This window comes from Scyliorhinus canicula, unplaced genomic scaffold (assembly GCF_902713615.1).
Source record: "Scyliorhinus canicula unplaced genomic scaffold, sScyCan1.1, whole genome shotgun sequence".
NCBI classification, from domain to species: Eukaryota; Metazoa; Chordata; class Chondrichthyes; order Carcharhiniformes; family Scyliorhinidae; genus Scyliorhinus; species Scyliorhinus canicula.
Genome location: NW_024055498.1, coordinates 4445922 through 4461153, shown reverse-complemented (window position 1 = coordinate 4461153; position 15232 = coordinate 4445922). Strand labels below are relative to the sequence as shown.

Below are 15232 nucleotides of genomic sequence, written 5' to 3'. Positions count from 1 at the left end.
CATGGCTGATCTTTTGTGGACTCAGCTCCACTTTCTGGCCCGAACACCATAACCCTTAATCCCTTTATTCTTCAAAAAACTATCTATCTTTACCTTAAAAACATGTAATGAAGGAGCCTCAACTGCTTCACTGGGCAAGGAATTCCATAGATTCACAACCCTTTGGGTGAAGAAGTTCCTCCTAAACTCAGTCCAATATCTACTTCCCCTTATTTTGAGGCTATGTCCCCTAGTTCTGCTGTCACCCGCCAGTGGAAACAACCTGCCCGCATCTATCCTATCTATTCCCTTCATAATTTTAAATGTTTCTATAAGATCCCCCCTCATCCTTCTAAATTCCAACGAGTACAGTCCCAGTCTACTCAACCTCTCCTCATAATCCAACCCCTTCAGCTCTGGGATTAACCTAGTTAATCTCCTCTGCACACCCTCCAGCGCCAGTACGTCCTTTCTCAAGTAAGGAGACCAAAACTGAACACAATACTCCAGGTGTGGCCGCACTAACACCTTATACAATTGCAACATAACCTCCCTAGTCTTAAACTCCATCACTCTAGCAGTGAAGGACAAAATTCCATTTGCCTTCTTAATCACCTGTTGCACTTGTAAACCAACCTTCTGTGACTCATGCACTAGCACGCCCAAGTCTCTCAGAACAGCGGCATGCTTTAATATTTTATCGTTTAAATAATAATCCCATTTGCTGTTATTCCTACCAAAATGGATAACCTCACATTTGTCAACATTATATTCCATCTGCCAGACCCTAGCCCATTCACTTAACCTATCCAAATCCCTCTGCAGACTTCCAGTATCCTCTGCACTTTTTGCTTTACCACTGATCTTAGTGTCATCCACAAACTTGGACACATTGCCCTTGGTCCCCAACTCCAAATCATCTATGTAAATTGTGAACAATTGTGGGCCCAACACGGATCCCTGAGGGACACCACTAGCTATTGATTGCCAACCAGAGAAACACACATTTATCCCAACTCTTTGCTTTCTATTAATTAACCAATCCACTATCCATGCTACTACTTTACCCTTAATGCCATGCATCTTTATCTTATGCAGCAACCTTTTGGTGTGATTCATGTTGTTCATGAGACAGACTGGAAGAACTCAGACTCCAGGCACGTTAACCAAAAACACCAGGTAGAACCAAGGAAGTTCTACCTGCTCCCTAAAATACCCAAACACCGAAATACATGGGACAGTACCAGGGAAATACCACCAGAGAGACCCACCGGATCAGACGGTGGGAAGGAATATACAACAGAACCATAGTATTTACAGTGCATAAGGAGGCCATTCGGGCCACTGAGCCTGCACTGGTGCCCATGCCTCCACTCTATCCCAATAAACCTAGTAACCACACCTAAACTGTTTTTGGACACAGGTGCAATTTAGCAGAGCCAATCCACCAGACCTGCTCAACTTTGGATGGTGTAAAACAAACTGGAGCACCTGGAAGGAACCTACACAGACAGGGAGAGAATGTACAAACTTCACACAGTCACCCAAGTCGCAGTGCTGTGATGCAGCTGTGCTAACCACTGTGCCACATCTGTGGCGAAAGAAACAGAGTTAACGTTTGTAGTTCCTTGTTGTAACAGTTCTGTAGAAGGGTGAATGGACTCTTAAAAACGTCCATGGAAGTGAAAAGAAAGTGTTTGACTCAGAGGTTTGACTCAGGAAGAAGTTTTTCGTCTGTGTGAAGCTCAATCTTCATTCACACAAAGCTCGCAGTCTTGGCTGGGGGACCAGATTCCATCCTGTCCTTCAAATCCTCTCATTGGTCAACACCTCTCAGACAGGAAAGAGGGTGTGGTAGCACTGCCGGCTCACAGCGCCGAGGTCCCAGGTTTGATCCCGGCACTGGGTCACTGTTCGTGTGGAGTTTGCACGTTCTCCCTGTGATTGTGTGGGTTTCGCCCCCACAACCCAAAGATGTGCAGGGTTGGTGGATTGGCCACTCTAAATTGCCCCTTAATTGGAAAAAATGAATTGGGTACTCTAAATTTATTTTTAAAAAGGAGAGAGGTTGTGGAAACCGTGGCCACATGGCCAATGGGAAGAACTTTAAATGGTGCAGTCTCAGCCAATGATGGAGATCTGGGCTCAGCCCTGCCCCTAATTAACTCCGATTGGTTGGAGGACCAGCTGCTCCCACTCTGTCCTCCAGTCCCGCCCCCTCTTCCTATTGGACTGGAACTGCCGTCAATCACTCCCCGGGCATTGTGATGTGGAGCATGCGCAGTGCGGCTCATGTCCAGGGACATAAGGGGCGAAATTCTCCGCCCCCCACGACGGGTGGGAGAATAGCGGGAGGGCCTTCCCGACATTTTTGCTGCCCTCCCGCTATTCTCTCCCCCCCCCCCCCCGCCGAAGTCCCGACCCGAATCGCTGCCGCCGTTTTTTTACGGCCGGCAGCGATTCTCAGCTGTTAGATGGGCCGAAGTCCCAGCCCTTTACGCCGTTTTTACGAACGGCAAACACACCTGGTCTTGCCGTTCGTAAAAACGGCGTGACTAACTCGCTATTAATAACCATGGCACCGATTGGCACGGCCGTACCACGGCCGTGCCAAGGGTGCCATGGGCCCGCGATCGGTGGGCACCGATCGCGGGCAGCGGGCCCGATGCCCGCGCACTACTTGTCCTTCCGCCGCCCCGCAGTATCCATTCGCGGGGCGGCTGAGGGGCAACCCGGCCCGCGCATGCGCGGGTTTCGCGCAAAAACGCGATGACGTCACCCGCGCATGCGCGGGTTGGAGTCTTCCAAACTGCGCATGCGCGGCTGACGTCATATGACGCGTCAGCCGGCGCTAACTCCGGCAAGCGGGCTTAACGATTTTCGTTAAGCCCGTCTTGCCGGAGCCTACGGCGTCGGGCTGCTAGCCCCGACCGGGGACCAGAATCGGTTTCTGGTTTTGGGAGAATCGCGCCCAAGGTTGTTTGTCTCATCTTCAGGTGGTAAGGAGACGGCGTTAGGGGCAGTGGGTGGGAGGGGAGGCTTCACACACCCAGTGGAGGCCTCAAAGTTAAAACAAGAAATTACCGCTCCCAAGTTTGGACCGAGCGGGAAGGTTTTCCTGCAGAGCCTTTCCCCAGTTAACCTCCCCCCCCCCCATCCTCATAGGGGGCAGTGTGCAGCAGTGTGCATGCGTGGTGAGCCCTGTCCACTCAGCAGGACTGACAGTGATGGATTCTGGAAACTCCTTTTACAGGGGGTTACAAGGGGAGGATTTACACACAGCAAAGTGAAATCAAACAAGAAATTCAAACCTGAGAGTCACTTAATTAATCAGAACCTGGATATTATTGGTCTTTAATTGTAAGCATTGAGTTCCAGGTCTGTACCACTCTCCATGGGGGTTGACTGTACCAGCAATCACAGACACAGGCTCTAGCCTAAGACATAGGAGCAGAATTAGGCCACTCAGCCCATCGAGTCTGCCCCGCCATTCAATCGTGGCTGCTATTTTCTCATCCCCATTCTCCTGCCTTCTCCCCAGAACCCCTGATCCCCTTATTAATCAAGAACCTATCTCACTGTCTTGAAGACACTCTGATTTGGCCTCCACAGCCTTCTGTGGCAAAAACTTCCACAGATTCACTACCCTCTAGCTGAAGAAAGTCATCCTCATCTCTTTTAAAGAATCGCCCCTTTAGTCTGAGATGGTGTCCTCTGCTTCTAGTTTTTCCCACAAGTGGAAACATCCTCTCCATGTCCACTCTATCCAGGTTTTCAATATCCTGTAAGTTTCAATAAGATCCCCCCTCATCCTTCTAAACTCCACGAGTACAGACCCAGAGTCCTCCACCGTTCCTCATACAACAAGTTCTTCATTCCAGGGTCAGTCTTGTGAACAGCCTCTGGACCCTTTCCAAGGCCAGCACAACCTTCCTTAGATATGGGGTCCAAAACAGCTCATAATACTCCAAATGGGGTCTGACCAGAGTCTAAGACAGCCACAGAAGTGCATCCCTGGGGACAGCACGGTGGCACGTGGTTAGCACTGATGCCTCACAGCGCCGAGGTCCCAGGTTCAATCCCGGCTCTGGGTTACTGTCCGTGTGGAGTTTGCACATTCTCCCCATGTTTGCGTGGGTTTTACCCCCACAACCCAAAGATGTGCAGGGTAGGTGGATTGGCCAAGCTAAATTACCCTTAATTGGAAAAAATGAATTGGGTATTCTAAATTGATATATTTTTTAAAAGAAGTACATTCCTGGTCTTGTATTCTTGCCCCCTTGACATGAATGCTAACATTGCCTTTGCCTTCTTAACTGCTGACTGAACCTGTACATTAACCTTAAGAGAATCATGAACAAGGACTCCCAAGTCCCTTTGTGCTTCTGATTTCCTAAGCATTTCCCCATTTAGAAAATAGTCTATGCCTAAATTCCTCCTTCCAAAGTGCATAACCTCACACTTTTCCACATTGTATTTCATTTGCCACTTCATTGCCCACTCTCCTAGCTTGTCCAAGTCCTTCTGCAGCCCCCTGCTTCCTCAATACTACCTGTCCCTCTAAAGATCTTTGTATCATCTGCAAACTTAGCAACAGTGCCTTCAGTTCCTTCTTCCAAATCATTAATGGATATTGTGAAAAGTTGTGGTCCCAGCACAGATCCCTGAGGCACACCACTAGTCACTGGCTGCCATCCTGAAAAAGACCCCTTTATCCCTGCTCTCTGCCTTCTGCCAGTCAGCCAATCCTCTATCCATGCCAGGATCTTACCTTTAACACCATGGGCTTTTAACTTATTTAACAGTCTCCTCTGTGGCATCTTGTCAAAGGCCTTCTCAAAATCTAACTAAATCATGTCCACTGGTTCTCCTTTGTTTAACTTCCTTGTTACTTCCTCAAAGAACTCGAACAGATTTGTCAGACACAACCTCCCTTTGACAAAGCCGTGCTGACTCAGTCCTATTTTACCATGCTGTGGAATCTGGGATGGCCACTTGGAACAAGAAACATGGACACTTGCAAAGCGTAATGGGAAATATGGACAATATAAGATTCAGGCAGGAACGGAGCCTGAATGTATATTTGTGGACAAAGTATTCAGACAGCATCGAAACACCCAGCCGATTTACATGTTAATGTCCCATGTCTGAAAGACAAAAGGATACTCAGGTATCCGATACAGTTCCAGACATTTTGGCGCCACTCCCCTTAGTAAGGAAACACAAACAAGCGAGGTCAATGACCGCCTAGGACACGCCCCGCCATCAAGGCACCTGCCCCTTTATTGGCTCAGATCGAAGGCAGTGATCGGGAACTGCCCAATTAATTGGAACCAAGCTCAAGGACCGCCCAAATGCGTGCGAACACTTGACTGCCATATTCATAGCTAGTAAAAGATAGCAACAATGCACTTCCAAGTACTTCGCAATCTCATCTTTTTTTAAAAATAAATTTAGTGTACCCAATTCATTTTTTTCCAATTAAGGAGCAATTTAGCAGGTTCAATCCACCTTCCTTGCACATCTTTGGGTTGTGGGGGCGAAACCCTCGCAAACACGGGGAGAATGTGTAAACTCCACACGGACAGTGGCCCAGAGCCGGGATCGAACCTGGGACCTCGGCGCCGTGAGGTAACAGGGCTAACCCACTACGCCACCGTGCTGCCCCGCAATCTCATCTTTAATAACAGAATCTAAAATCTTACCAATGACCGAAGTCAGGCTAACCACTCTATAATTTCCCATCTTCTGCCTCCCTCCCTTCTTAAATAGTAGTGTTACATTAGCCACTTTCCAGTCCTCTGGGACCCTTCCTGCCTCCAGTGATTCCTGAAAGATCATCACCAATGCCTTCACAATTTCCTCAGCTATCTCTTTTAGAACCCTGGGATGTAGTCCAACCGGTCCAGGTGACTTATCCACCTTCAGATTTTCAGTTTCCCCAGAACATGCTCCTTAGTAATTAGTGTTCTTGGGACAAGGTTCAAATCCCATCATGGCATTTGATGGAGTGTAAATTCAATTAATAATCTGAAATTCAATGTTCATCTCAGTATTGGTGACGGTGAAATCATTGTGGTGAGTTTGTGGGAAGGGGAGAATGTGTGGGTCTGGGATTTGCAGCTTTGGAAAACAAGAGAGCAATAATTATGCTCCAGGAACTAGAATTATCTGTTCTAAGTTTCTGTCCTGGACTAACCTGTGCAAATTGGTTTTATAGGGTCAAAAGGAGTGGATTGACAGACAGGAAACTCAAATCAAACATCACATAAAGATCTGCCAGTCACTCAATTCATCAGAACATGAATATCATTGGTTATTGAATGTGGATGGAGACAAGTTTGTCTGTTCTGTCTATGGGAAAGATTTCAAACATTGGTGTGCCTGGGAAAGCCTGAGACACACACACACCCGAGTGAGAGTGATCCAGTAAACTGACTGCAGAAAGAGCTTTAACCAGTTACACAGCCTGAAAATCAATCATACCATTCACAGTGAGGAGAATCTGCAGACATGTTCTGTGTGTAGACGAGGTTTCAATCGGTTGTCCAACCTGGAGAGACACAAGGACATTGGCACCATGGACAAACCGTGGAAATGAGGGGACTGTGGGAACGGATTCATATCCCCGCCTGTGCTGAATATTCATCGGCACAGTCACACCGGGGAAAGACCATTCACCTGTTCCGAGTGTGGGAAGAGCTTCTCTTACCTAACCAACCTCACTACACACAAACTTGTTCACTCTGACACCAGACCTTTTAAATGTTCTGCCTGTGAGAAGAGCTTCAAAAGTAAAGAAAATCTGCTGACACACCAGCGGGTTCACACTGTGGAGAGGCCGTACCCCTGCTCTGTGGGAAGGGATTTACTCAGTTAGCCAGCTGTCTGTTACACCAGCTCATTCACACCAGGGAGAGGCCGTACCCCTGCTCTGAGTGTGGGCAGAGATTCACTCAGTTATCCAGCTTTCGGCTACACCAGCATGTTCACACCGGGGAGAGGCCGTACACCTGCTCTGAATGTGGGAAGGGATTCACTCAGTTATCCAGCTTTCTGCTACACCAGCGAGTTCACACTGGGGAGAAACCAGTTGCCTGCCCCAGGCTGAGTTATTCCAATTCCCATTTGATTGTGTGGTTTTTCTCTTTTATTCTAAGTGGGACATCCCATGAATGATCTTTCTATCTTATTCCGGAGCCCGGGAGAAACTTCATCTCATTCAATATTCACATAATCTGTTGTGTTTGGGTCAGAGGCACAAGTCCATGTATTTCCAATCAGCTCGGAGTAGCTCCCACATTTCCCATTCCCAAGAATTTTATCTTGAAAGGTAACGGGTGGGATTTTCCGGTCATGCCCCCTCCGCCCCCCCCAACCCGTCACTGGAAATCTCCGCCCACAGTCAATGGACCTTTAAAGTTTCTATCCAACCCGCATTGATTCCCATGGACTGAAATATGACCCCAACAAATGGGATGAAGCCAAATCTTTGAAAGTCAAAGTCTTTATTTCAAATCATTGCCGTGCTGTCAGGGGAAAGGGTTAACTGCTCTGCTTGTTTTCAAAAGGGAAGAGGAAACATTCACAAAGCTTCCCACAGCTTGTGAGCTCCGAAACATAACTTCAAGGCTGAAGTTTATCTTCAGGGATTGAAACATTTTGGTGCCTTTTCCAATTTTCCCAGTAAATTGTGATTCACACTGAAAGGTTTACTTTCACTCAGTAATTAGAACATTTCACTTTCTCAGCACTGACACTTTAGATCAAATCCCAATTGTTCTCTTCTCTTGTAGCTGGTGTGTGAAGAAGATCATGTTGACTGTAGATCTGTCAGCACAGAAAAAGAGATCATGAAGGTGGAACAGTCGATGGAACTTTCTGTGTGTGAGCAGTTCAGCTGGAATTCAATCCTTTCCGTGTGTCTTTCTGCTTGCTCAGCAATCAATGGCCTTTTCCAGTTCAAATGATGAGGGTTCCTCACCCAAGTCAACCATGACAGGAAGCTGCAGGAGAGTCAAACAGAGACTGGGAGATGCCCATCTCACAGGGGTACAGCTCACTGTTGTGTTCAATAAATTTAGTGTACCCAATTCATTTTTTTCCAATTAAGGAGCAATTTAGCAGGTTCAATCCACCTTCCTTGCACATCTTTGGGTTGTGGGGGCGAAACCCTCGCAAACACGGGGAGAATGTGTAAACTCCACACGGACAGTGGCCCAGAGCCGGGATCGAACCTGGGACCTCGGCGCCGTGAGGTAACAGGGCTAACCCACTACGCCACCGTGCTGCCCCGCAATCTCATCTTTAATAACAGAATCTAAAATCTTACCAATGACCGAAGTCAGGCTAAACACTCTATAATTTCCCATCTTCTGCCTCCCTCCCTTCTTTTTTTTTTTTTTTTTAAATAATTTTTATTGAAAGAGTTTTTCCATACAGACATTTACCCCTACTAATTTTTAAATTATTTACAACACAATCCCTCTAGGCAAATGTCCCTCCCTCGCCCGCCCTCTCGCGCGCACCAGTCCTCCCCCCCCCCCCCCCCCCAGGCAACCTTAACAAACAAGGCAGCCTACAGTTTCAGACATGAGCAGCGAGCAGACTTGCCCGCGATACAGTCGTGCATGTCCCCCCACGACCCTTGCTGCCCCCTCCCTCCCCCCCCCCCTCCCCCCCCCCCCCCCCCCCCCCCCGGGTTGCTGCTGCCACGACCCCGAACGTCTATCTCTGATCTAAAAAGTCAAGGAAAGGTTGCCACCGCCTGGCGAATCCCTGTACCGACCCTCTCAGGGCAAATTTGATCCTAGGGAAAATTAGGGCCAGGGATGTCTCTGATCGTGTCTTCAGGATCCTGAAGGGGGAGGGTGAGCAGCCAGAAGTCGTGGTGCACATTGGTACCAACGATGTAGGTAGGAAAAAGGGTGTGGAGGTAATAAACAAGTTTAGGGAGTTAGGCTGGAAGTTAAGGGCCAGGACAGACAGAGTTGTCATCTCTGGTTTGTTGCCGGTGCCACGTGATAGCGAGGCTAGGAATAGGGAGAGAGTGCAGTTGAACACGTGGCTGCAGGAATGGTGTAGGAGGGAGGGCTTCAGGTATTTGGATAATTGGAGCGCATTCTGGGGAAGGTGGGACCTGTACAAGCAGGACGGGTTGCATCTGAACCAGAGGGGCACCAATATCCTGGGGGGGAGGTTTTCTAGTACTCTTCGGGAGGGTTTAAACTAATTTGGCAGGGGAATGGGAACCGGATCTGTAGTCCAGCAACTAAGGTAGACGATAGTCAGGACGCCAAAGCACGTAGTGATGCAGTGGGGAAGGTAACAATGACAAAGGAGAGTACTTGCAGGCAAGGAGATGGGTTGAAGTGTGTATACTTTAATGCAAGAAGCATCAGGAATAAGGTGGGTGAACTTAATGCATGGATCGGTACTTGGGACTACGATGTGGTGGCCATCACGGAAACTTGGATAGAAGAGGGGCAGAAATGGTTGTTGGAGGTTCCTGGTTATAGATGTTTCAACAAGATTAGGGAGGATGGTAAAAGAGGTGGGGGGGTGGCATTGTTAATTAGAGATAGTATAACAGCTGCAGAAAGACAGTTCGAGGGGGATCTGCCTACTGAGGTAATATGGGTTGAAGTTAGAAATAGGAAAGGAGCAGTCACCTTGTTGGGAGTGTTCTATAGGCCCCCCAATAGCAGCAGAGATGTGGAGGAACAGATTGGGAAACAGATTCTGGAAAGGTGCAGAAGTCACAGGGTAGTAGTCATGGGCGACTTCAACTTCCCAAACATTGAGTGGAAATTCTTTAGATCAAATAGTTTGGATGGGGTAGTGTTTGTGCAGTGTGTCCAGGAAGCTTTTCTAACACAGTATGTAGATTGTCCGACCAGAGGGGAGGCCATATTGGATTTAGTACTTGGTAATGAACCAGGGCAGGTGATAGATTTGTTAGTGGGGGAGCATTTTGGAGGTAGTGACCACAATTCTGTGACTTTCACTTTAGTAATGGAGAGGGATAGGTGCGAGCAACAGGGCAAGGTTTATAATTGGGGGAAGGGTAAATATAATGCTGTCAGACAAGAATTGAAGTGCAGAAGTTGGGAACATAGGCTGTCAGGGAAGGACACAAGTGAAATGTGGAACTTGTTCAAGGATCAGGTACTGCGTGTCTTTGATATGTATGTCCCTGTCAGGCAGGGAAGAGATGGTCGAGTGAGGGAACCATGGTTGACAAGAGAGGTTGAATGTCTTGTTAAGAGGAAGAAGGAGACTTATGTAAGGCTGAAGAAACAAGGTTCAGACAGGGCGCTGGAGGGATACAAGATAGCCAGGAGGGAACTGAAGAAAGGGATTAGGAGAGCTAAGAGAGGGCATGAAAAATCTTTGGCGGGTAGGATCAAGGAAAACCCCAAGGCCTTTTACACATACGTGAGAAATATGAGAATGACTAGAGTGAGAGTAGGTCCGATTAAGGACAGTAGCGGGAGATTGTGTATTGAGTCTGAAGAGATAGGAGAGGTCTTGAACAAGTATTTTTCTTCAGTATTTACAAATGAGAGGGGCCATATTGTTGGAGAGGACAGCGTGAAGCAGACTGATAAGCTTGAGGAGATACTTGTCAGGAAGGAAGATGTGTTGCGCGTTTTGAAAAACTTGAGGATAGACAAGTCCCCCGGGCCTGACGGGATATATCCAAGGATTCTATGGGAAGCAAGAAATGAAATTGCAGAGCCGTTGGCAATGATCTTTTCGTCCTCGCTGTCAACAGGGGTGGTACCAGAGGATTGGAGAGTGGCGAATGTCGTGCCCCTGTTCAAAAAAGGGAATAGGGATAACCCTGGGAATTACAGGCCAGTTAGTCTTACTTCGGTGGTAGGCAAAGTAATGGAAAGGGTACTGAGGGATAGGATTTCTGAGCATCTGGAAAGGCATTGCTTGATTAGGGATAGTCAGCACGGATTTGTGAGGGGTAGGTCTTGCCTTACAAGTCTTATTGAATTCTTTGAGGAGGTGACCAAGCATGTGGATGAAGGTAAAGCAGTGGATGTAGTGTACATGGATTTTAGTAAGGCATTTGATAAGGTTCCCCATGGTAGGCTTATGCAGAAAGTAAGGAGGCATGGGATAGTGGGAAATTTGGCCAGTTGGATAACAAACTGGCTAACCGATAGAAGACAGAGAGTTGTGGTGGATGGCAAATATTCAGCCTGGAGCCCAGTTATCAGTGGCGTACCGCAGGGATCAGTTCTGGGTCCTCTGCTGTTTGTGATTTTCATTAACGACTTGGATGAGGGAGTTGAAGGGTGGGTCAGTAAATTTGCAGATGATACGAAGATTGGTGGAGTTGTGGATAGTGAGGAGGGCTGTTGTCGGCTTCAAAGAGACATAGATAGAATGCAGAGCTGGGCTGAGAAGTGGCAGATGGAGTTTAACCCTGACAAGTGTGAGGTTGTCCATTTTGGAAGGACAAATCTGAATGCGGAATACAGGGTTAATGGTAGGGTTCTTGGCAATGTGGAGGAGCAGAGAGATCTTGGGGTCTATGTTCATTGTTCTTTGAAAGTTGCCACTCAAGTGGATAGAGCTGTGAAGAAGGCCTATGGTGTGCTAGCGTTCATTAGCAGAGGGATTGAATTTAAGAGCTGTGAGGTGATGATGCAGCTGTACAAAACCTTGGTCAGGCCACATTTGGAGTACTGTGTGCAGTTCTGGTCACCTCATTTTAGGAAGGATGTGGAAGCTTTGGAAAAGGTGCAGAGGAGATTTACCAGGATGTTGCCTGGAATGGAGAGTAGGTCATACGAGGAAAGATTGAGGGTGCTGGGCCTTTTCTCATTGGAACGGAGAAGGATGAGGGGCGACTTGATAGAGGTTTATAAGATGATCAGGGGAATAGATAGAGTAGATAGTCAGAGACTTTTTCCCCGGGTGGAACACACCATTACAAGGGGACATAAATTTAAGATAAATGGTGGAAGATATAGGGGGGATGTCAGAGGTAGGTTCTTTACCCAGAGAGTAGTGGGGGCATGGAATGCACTGCCTGTGGTAGTAGTTGAGTCGGAAAATTTATGGACCTTCAAACGGCTATTGGATAGGTACTTGGATTAGGGTAGAATAAGGGAGTGTAGGTTAACTTCTTAAGGGCAGCACGGTAGCATTGTGGATAGCACAATTGCTTCACAGCTCCAGGGTCCCAAGTTCGATTTCGACTTGGGTCACTGTCTGTGTGGAGTCTGCACATCCTCCCCGTGACTGCGTGGGTTTCCTCCGGGTACTCCGGTTTCCTCCCACAGTCCAAAGATGTGCAGGTTGGGTGGATTGGCCATGACAAATTGTCCAAAATTCTATGATTAACCTAGGACAAAAGTTCGGCGCAACATCGTGGGCCGAAGGGCCTGTTCTGTGCTGTATTTCTCTATCTCTATCGCAAGCCCCCATCCTGGTTTGACCCTGGACCCCACCACCTTCGACACCGTCCTTGCCACCCCCTTCCAGAACCCTTCCAGCACCGGACATGCCCAGAACATATGCACATGGTTCGCTGGGCTTCCCAGACATCTGACACACCTGTCCTCACCCCCAAAGAACCGGCTCATCCTTGTCCCCGTCATGTGAGCTCTATGCAGCACCTTAAATTGAATGAGGCTCAGTCTCGCACACGAGGAGGAGGAGTTGACCTTCTCCAGTGCATCCGCCCACGTCCCGTCTTCTATCTGCTCTCCCAGCTCCCCTTCCCACTTGGCTTTCAGCTCCTCCCCTGATGCTGCTTCCGCCTCCTGCATTATCACCTCCCTCCCTTCTTAAATAGTAGTGTTACATTAGCCACTTTCCAGTCCTCTGGGACCCTTCCTGCCTCCAGCGATTCCTGAAAGATCATCACCAATGCCTTCACAATTTCCTCAGCTATCTCTTTTAGAACCCTGGGATGTAGTCCAACCGGTCCAGGTGACTTATCCACCTTCAGATTTTCAGTTTCCCCAGAACATGCTCCTTAGTAATTAGTGTTCTTGGGACAAGGTTCAAATCCCATCATGGCATTTGATGGAGTGTAAATTCAATTAATAATCTGAAATTCAATGTTCATCTCAGTATTGGTGACGGTGAAATCATTGTGGTGAGTTTGTGGGAAGGGGAGAATGTGTGGGTCTGGGATTTGCAGCTTTGGAAAACAAGAGAGCAATAATTATGCTCCAGGAACTAGAATTATCTGTTCTAAGTTTCTGTCCTGGACTAACCTGTGCAAATTGGTTTTATAGGGTCAAAAGGAGTGGATTGACAGACAGGAAACTCAAATCAAACATCACATAAAGATCTGCCAGTCACTCAATTCATCAGAACATGAATATCATTGGTTATTGAATGTGGATGGAGACAAGTTTGTCTGTTCTGTCTATGGGAAAGATTTCAAACATTGGTGTGCCTGGGAAAGCCTGAGACACACACACACCCGAGTGAGAGTGATCCAGTAAACTGACTGCAGAAAGAGCTTTAACCAGTTACACAGCCTGAAAATCAATCATACCATTCACAGTGAGGAGAATCTGCAGACATGTTCTGTGTGTAGACGAGGTTTCAATCGGTTGTCCAACCTGGAGAGACACAAGGACATTGGCACCATGGACAAACCGTGGAAATGAGGGGACTGTGGGAACAGATTCATATCCCCGCCTGTGCTGGATATTCATCGGCACAGTCACACCGGGGAAAGACCATTCACCTGTTCCGAGTGTGGGAAGAGCTTCTCTTACCTAACCAACCTCACTACACACAAACTTGTTCACTCTGACACCAGACCTTTTAAATGTTCTGCCTGTGAGAAGAGCTTCAAAAGTAAAGAAAATCTGCTGACACACCAGCGGGTTCACACTGTGGAGAGGCCGTACCCCTGCTCTGTGGGAAGGGATTTACTCAGTTAGCCAGCTGTCTGTTACACCAGCTCATTCACACCAGGGAGAGGCCGTACCCCTGCTCTGAGTGTGGGCAGAGATTCACTCAGTTATCCAGCTTTCGGCTACACCAGCATGTTCACACCGGGGAGAGGCCGTACACCTGCTCTGAATGTGGGAAGGGATTCACTCAGTTATCCAGCTTTCTGCTACACCAGCGAGTTCACACTGGGGAGAAACCAGTTGCCTGCCCCAGGCTGAGTTATTCCAATTCCCATTTGATTGTGTGGTTTTTCTCTTTTATTCTAAGTGGGACATCCCATGAATGATCTTTCTATCTTATTCCGGAGCCCGGGAGAAACTTCATCTCATTCAATATTCACATAATCTGTTGTGTTTGGGTCAGAGGCACAAGTCCATGTATTTCCAATCAGCTCGGAGTAGCTCCCACATTTCCCATTCCCAAGAATTTTATCTTGAAAGGTAACGGGTGGGATTTTCCGGTCATGCCCCCTCCGCCCCCCCCCAACCCGTCACTGGAAATCTCCGCCCACAGTCAATGGACCTTTAAAGTTTCTATCCAACCCGCATTGATTCCCATGGACTGAAATATGACCCCAACAAATGGGATGAAGCCAAATCTTTGAAAGTCAAAGCCTTTATTTCAAATCATTGCCGTGCTGTCAGGGGAAAGGGTTAACTGCTCTGCTTGTTTTCAAAAGGGAAGAGGAAACATTCACAAAGCTTCCCACAGCTTGTGAGCTCCGAAACATAACTTCAAGGCTGAAGTTTATCTTCAGGGATTGAAACATTTTGGTGCCTTTTCCAATTGTCCCAGTAAATTGTGATTCACACTGAAAGGTTTACTTTCACTCAGTAATTAGAACATTTCACTTTCTCAGCACTGACACTTTAGATCAAATCCCAATTGTTCTCTTCTCTTGTAGCTGGTGTGTGAAGAAGATCATGTTGACTGTAGATCTGTCAGCACAGAAAAAGAGATCATGAAGGTGGAACAGTCGATGGAACTTTCTGTGTGTGAGCAGTTCAGCTGGAATTCAATCCTTTCCGTGTGTCTTTCTGCTTGCTCAGCAATCAATGGCTTTTTCCAGTTCAAATGATGAGGGTTCCTCACCCAAGTCAACCATGACAGGAAGCTGCAGGAGAGTCAAACAGAGACTGGGAGATGCCCATCTCACAGGGGTACAGCTCACTGTTGTGTTCAACCGAGAGGGACATCTGTTTACTTCTGTCAGTGAGAACTTAACAATCTGATGATTTCAGGACACCAACTTTGGTGAAAGCAGAACCAAGTGTCCTCTTAATCCCATCATACACAAAACACAGAGATTTAC

The 15232-nt window shown here is 47.5% G+C and overlaps 1 protein-coding gene across 1 annotated transcript in view; it reads left to right on the top strand.

Moving 5' to 3' along the window:
* The window catches only part of LOC119960328 (gastrula zinc finger protein XlCGF26.1-like), a 36942-nt gene extending 21944 nt beyond the window's left edge, over positions 1-14998 (top strand). Inside the window, exons 4-5 of the mRNA XM_038788062.1 lie at positions 7776-7898; positions 14825-14998. Coding sequence (XP_038643990.1) covers positions 7776-7898; positions 14825-14998 — 297 coding nt within the window. The remainder of the gene's footprint in view (positions 1-7775; positions 7899-14824) is intronic.
* Positions 14999-15232: the final 234 nt, after the last annotated feature.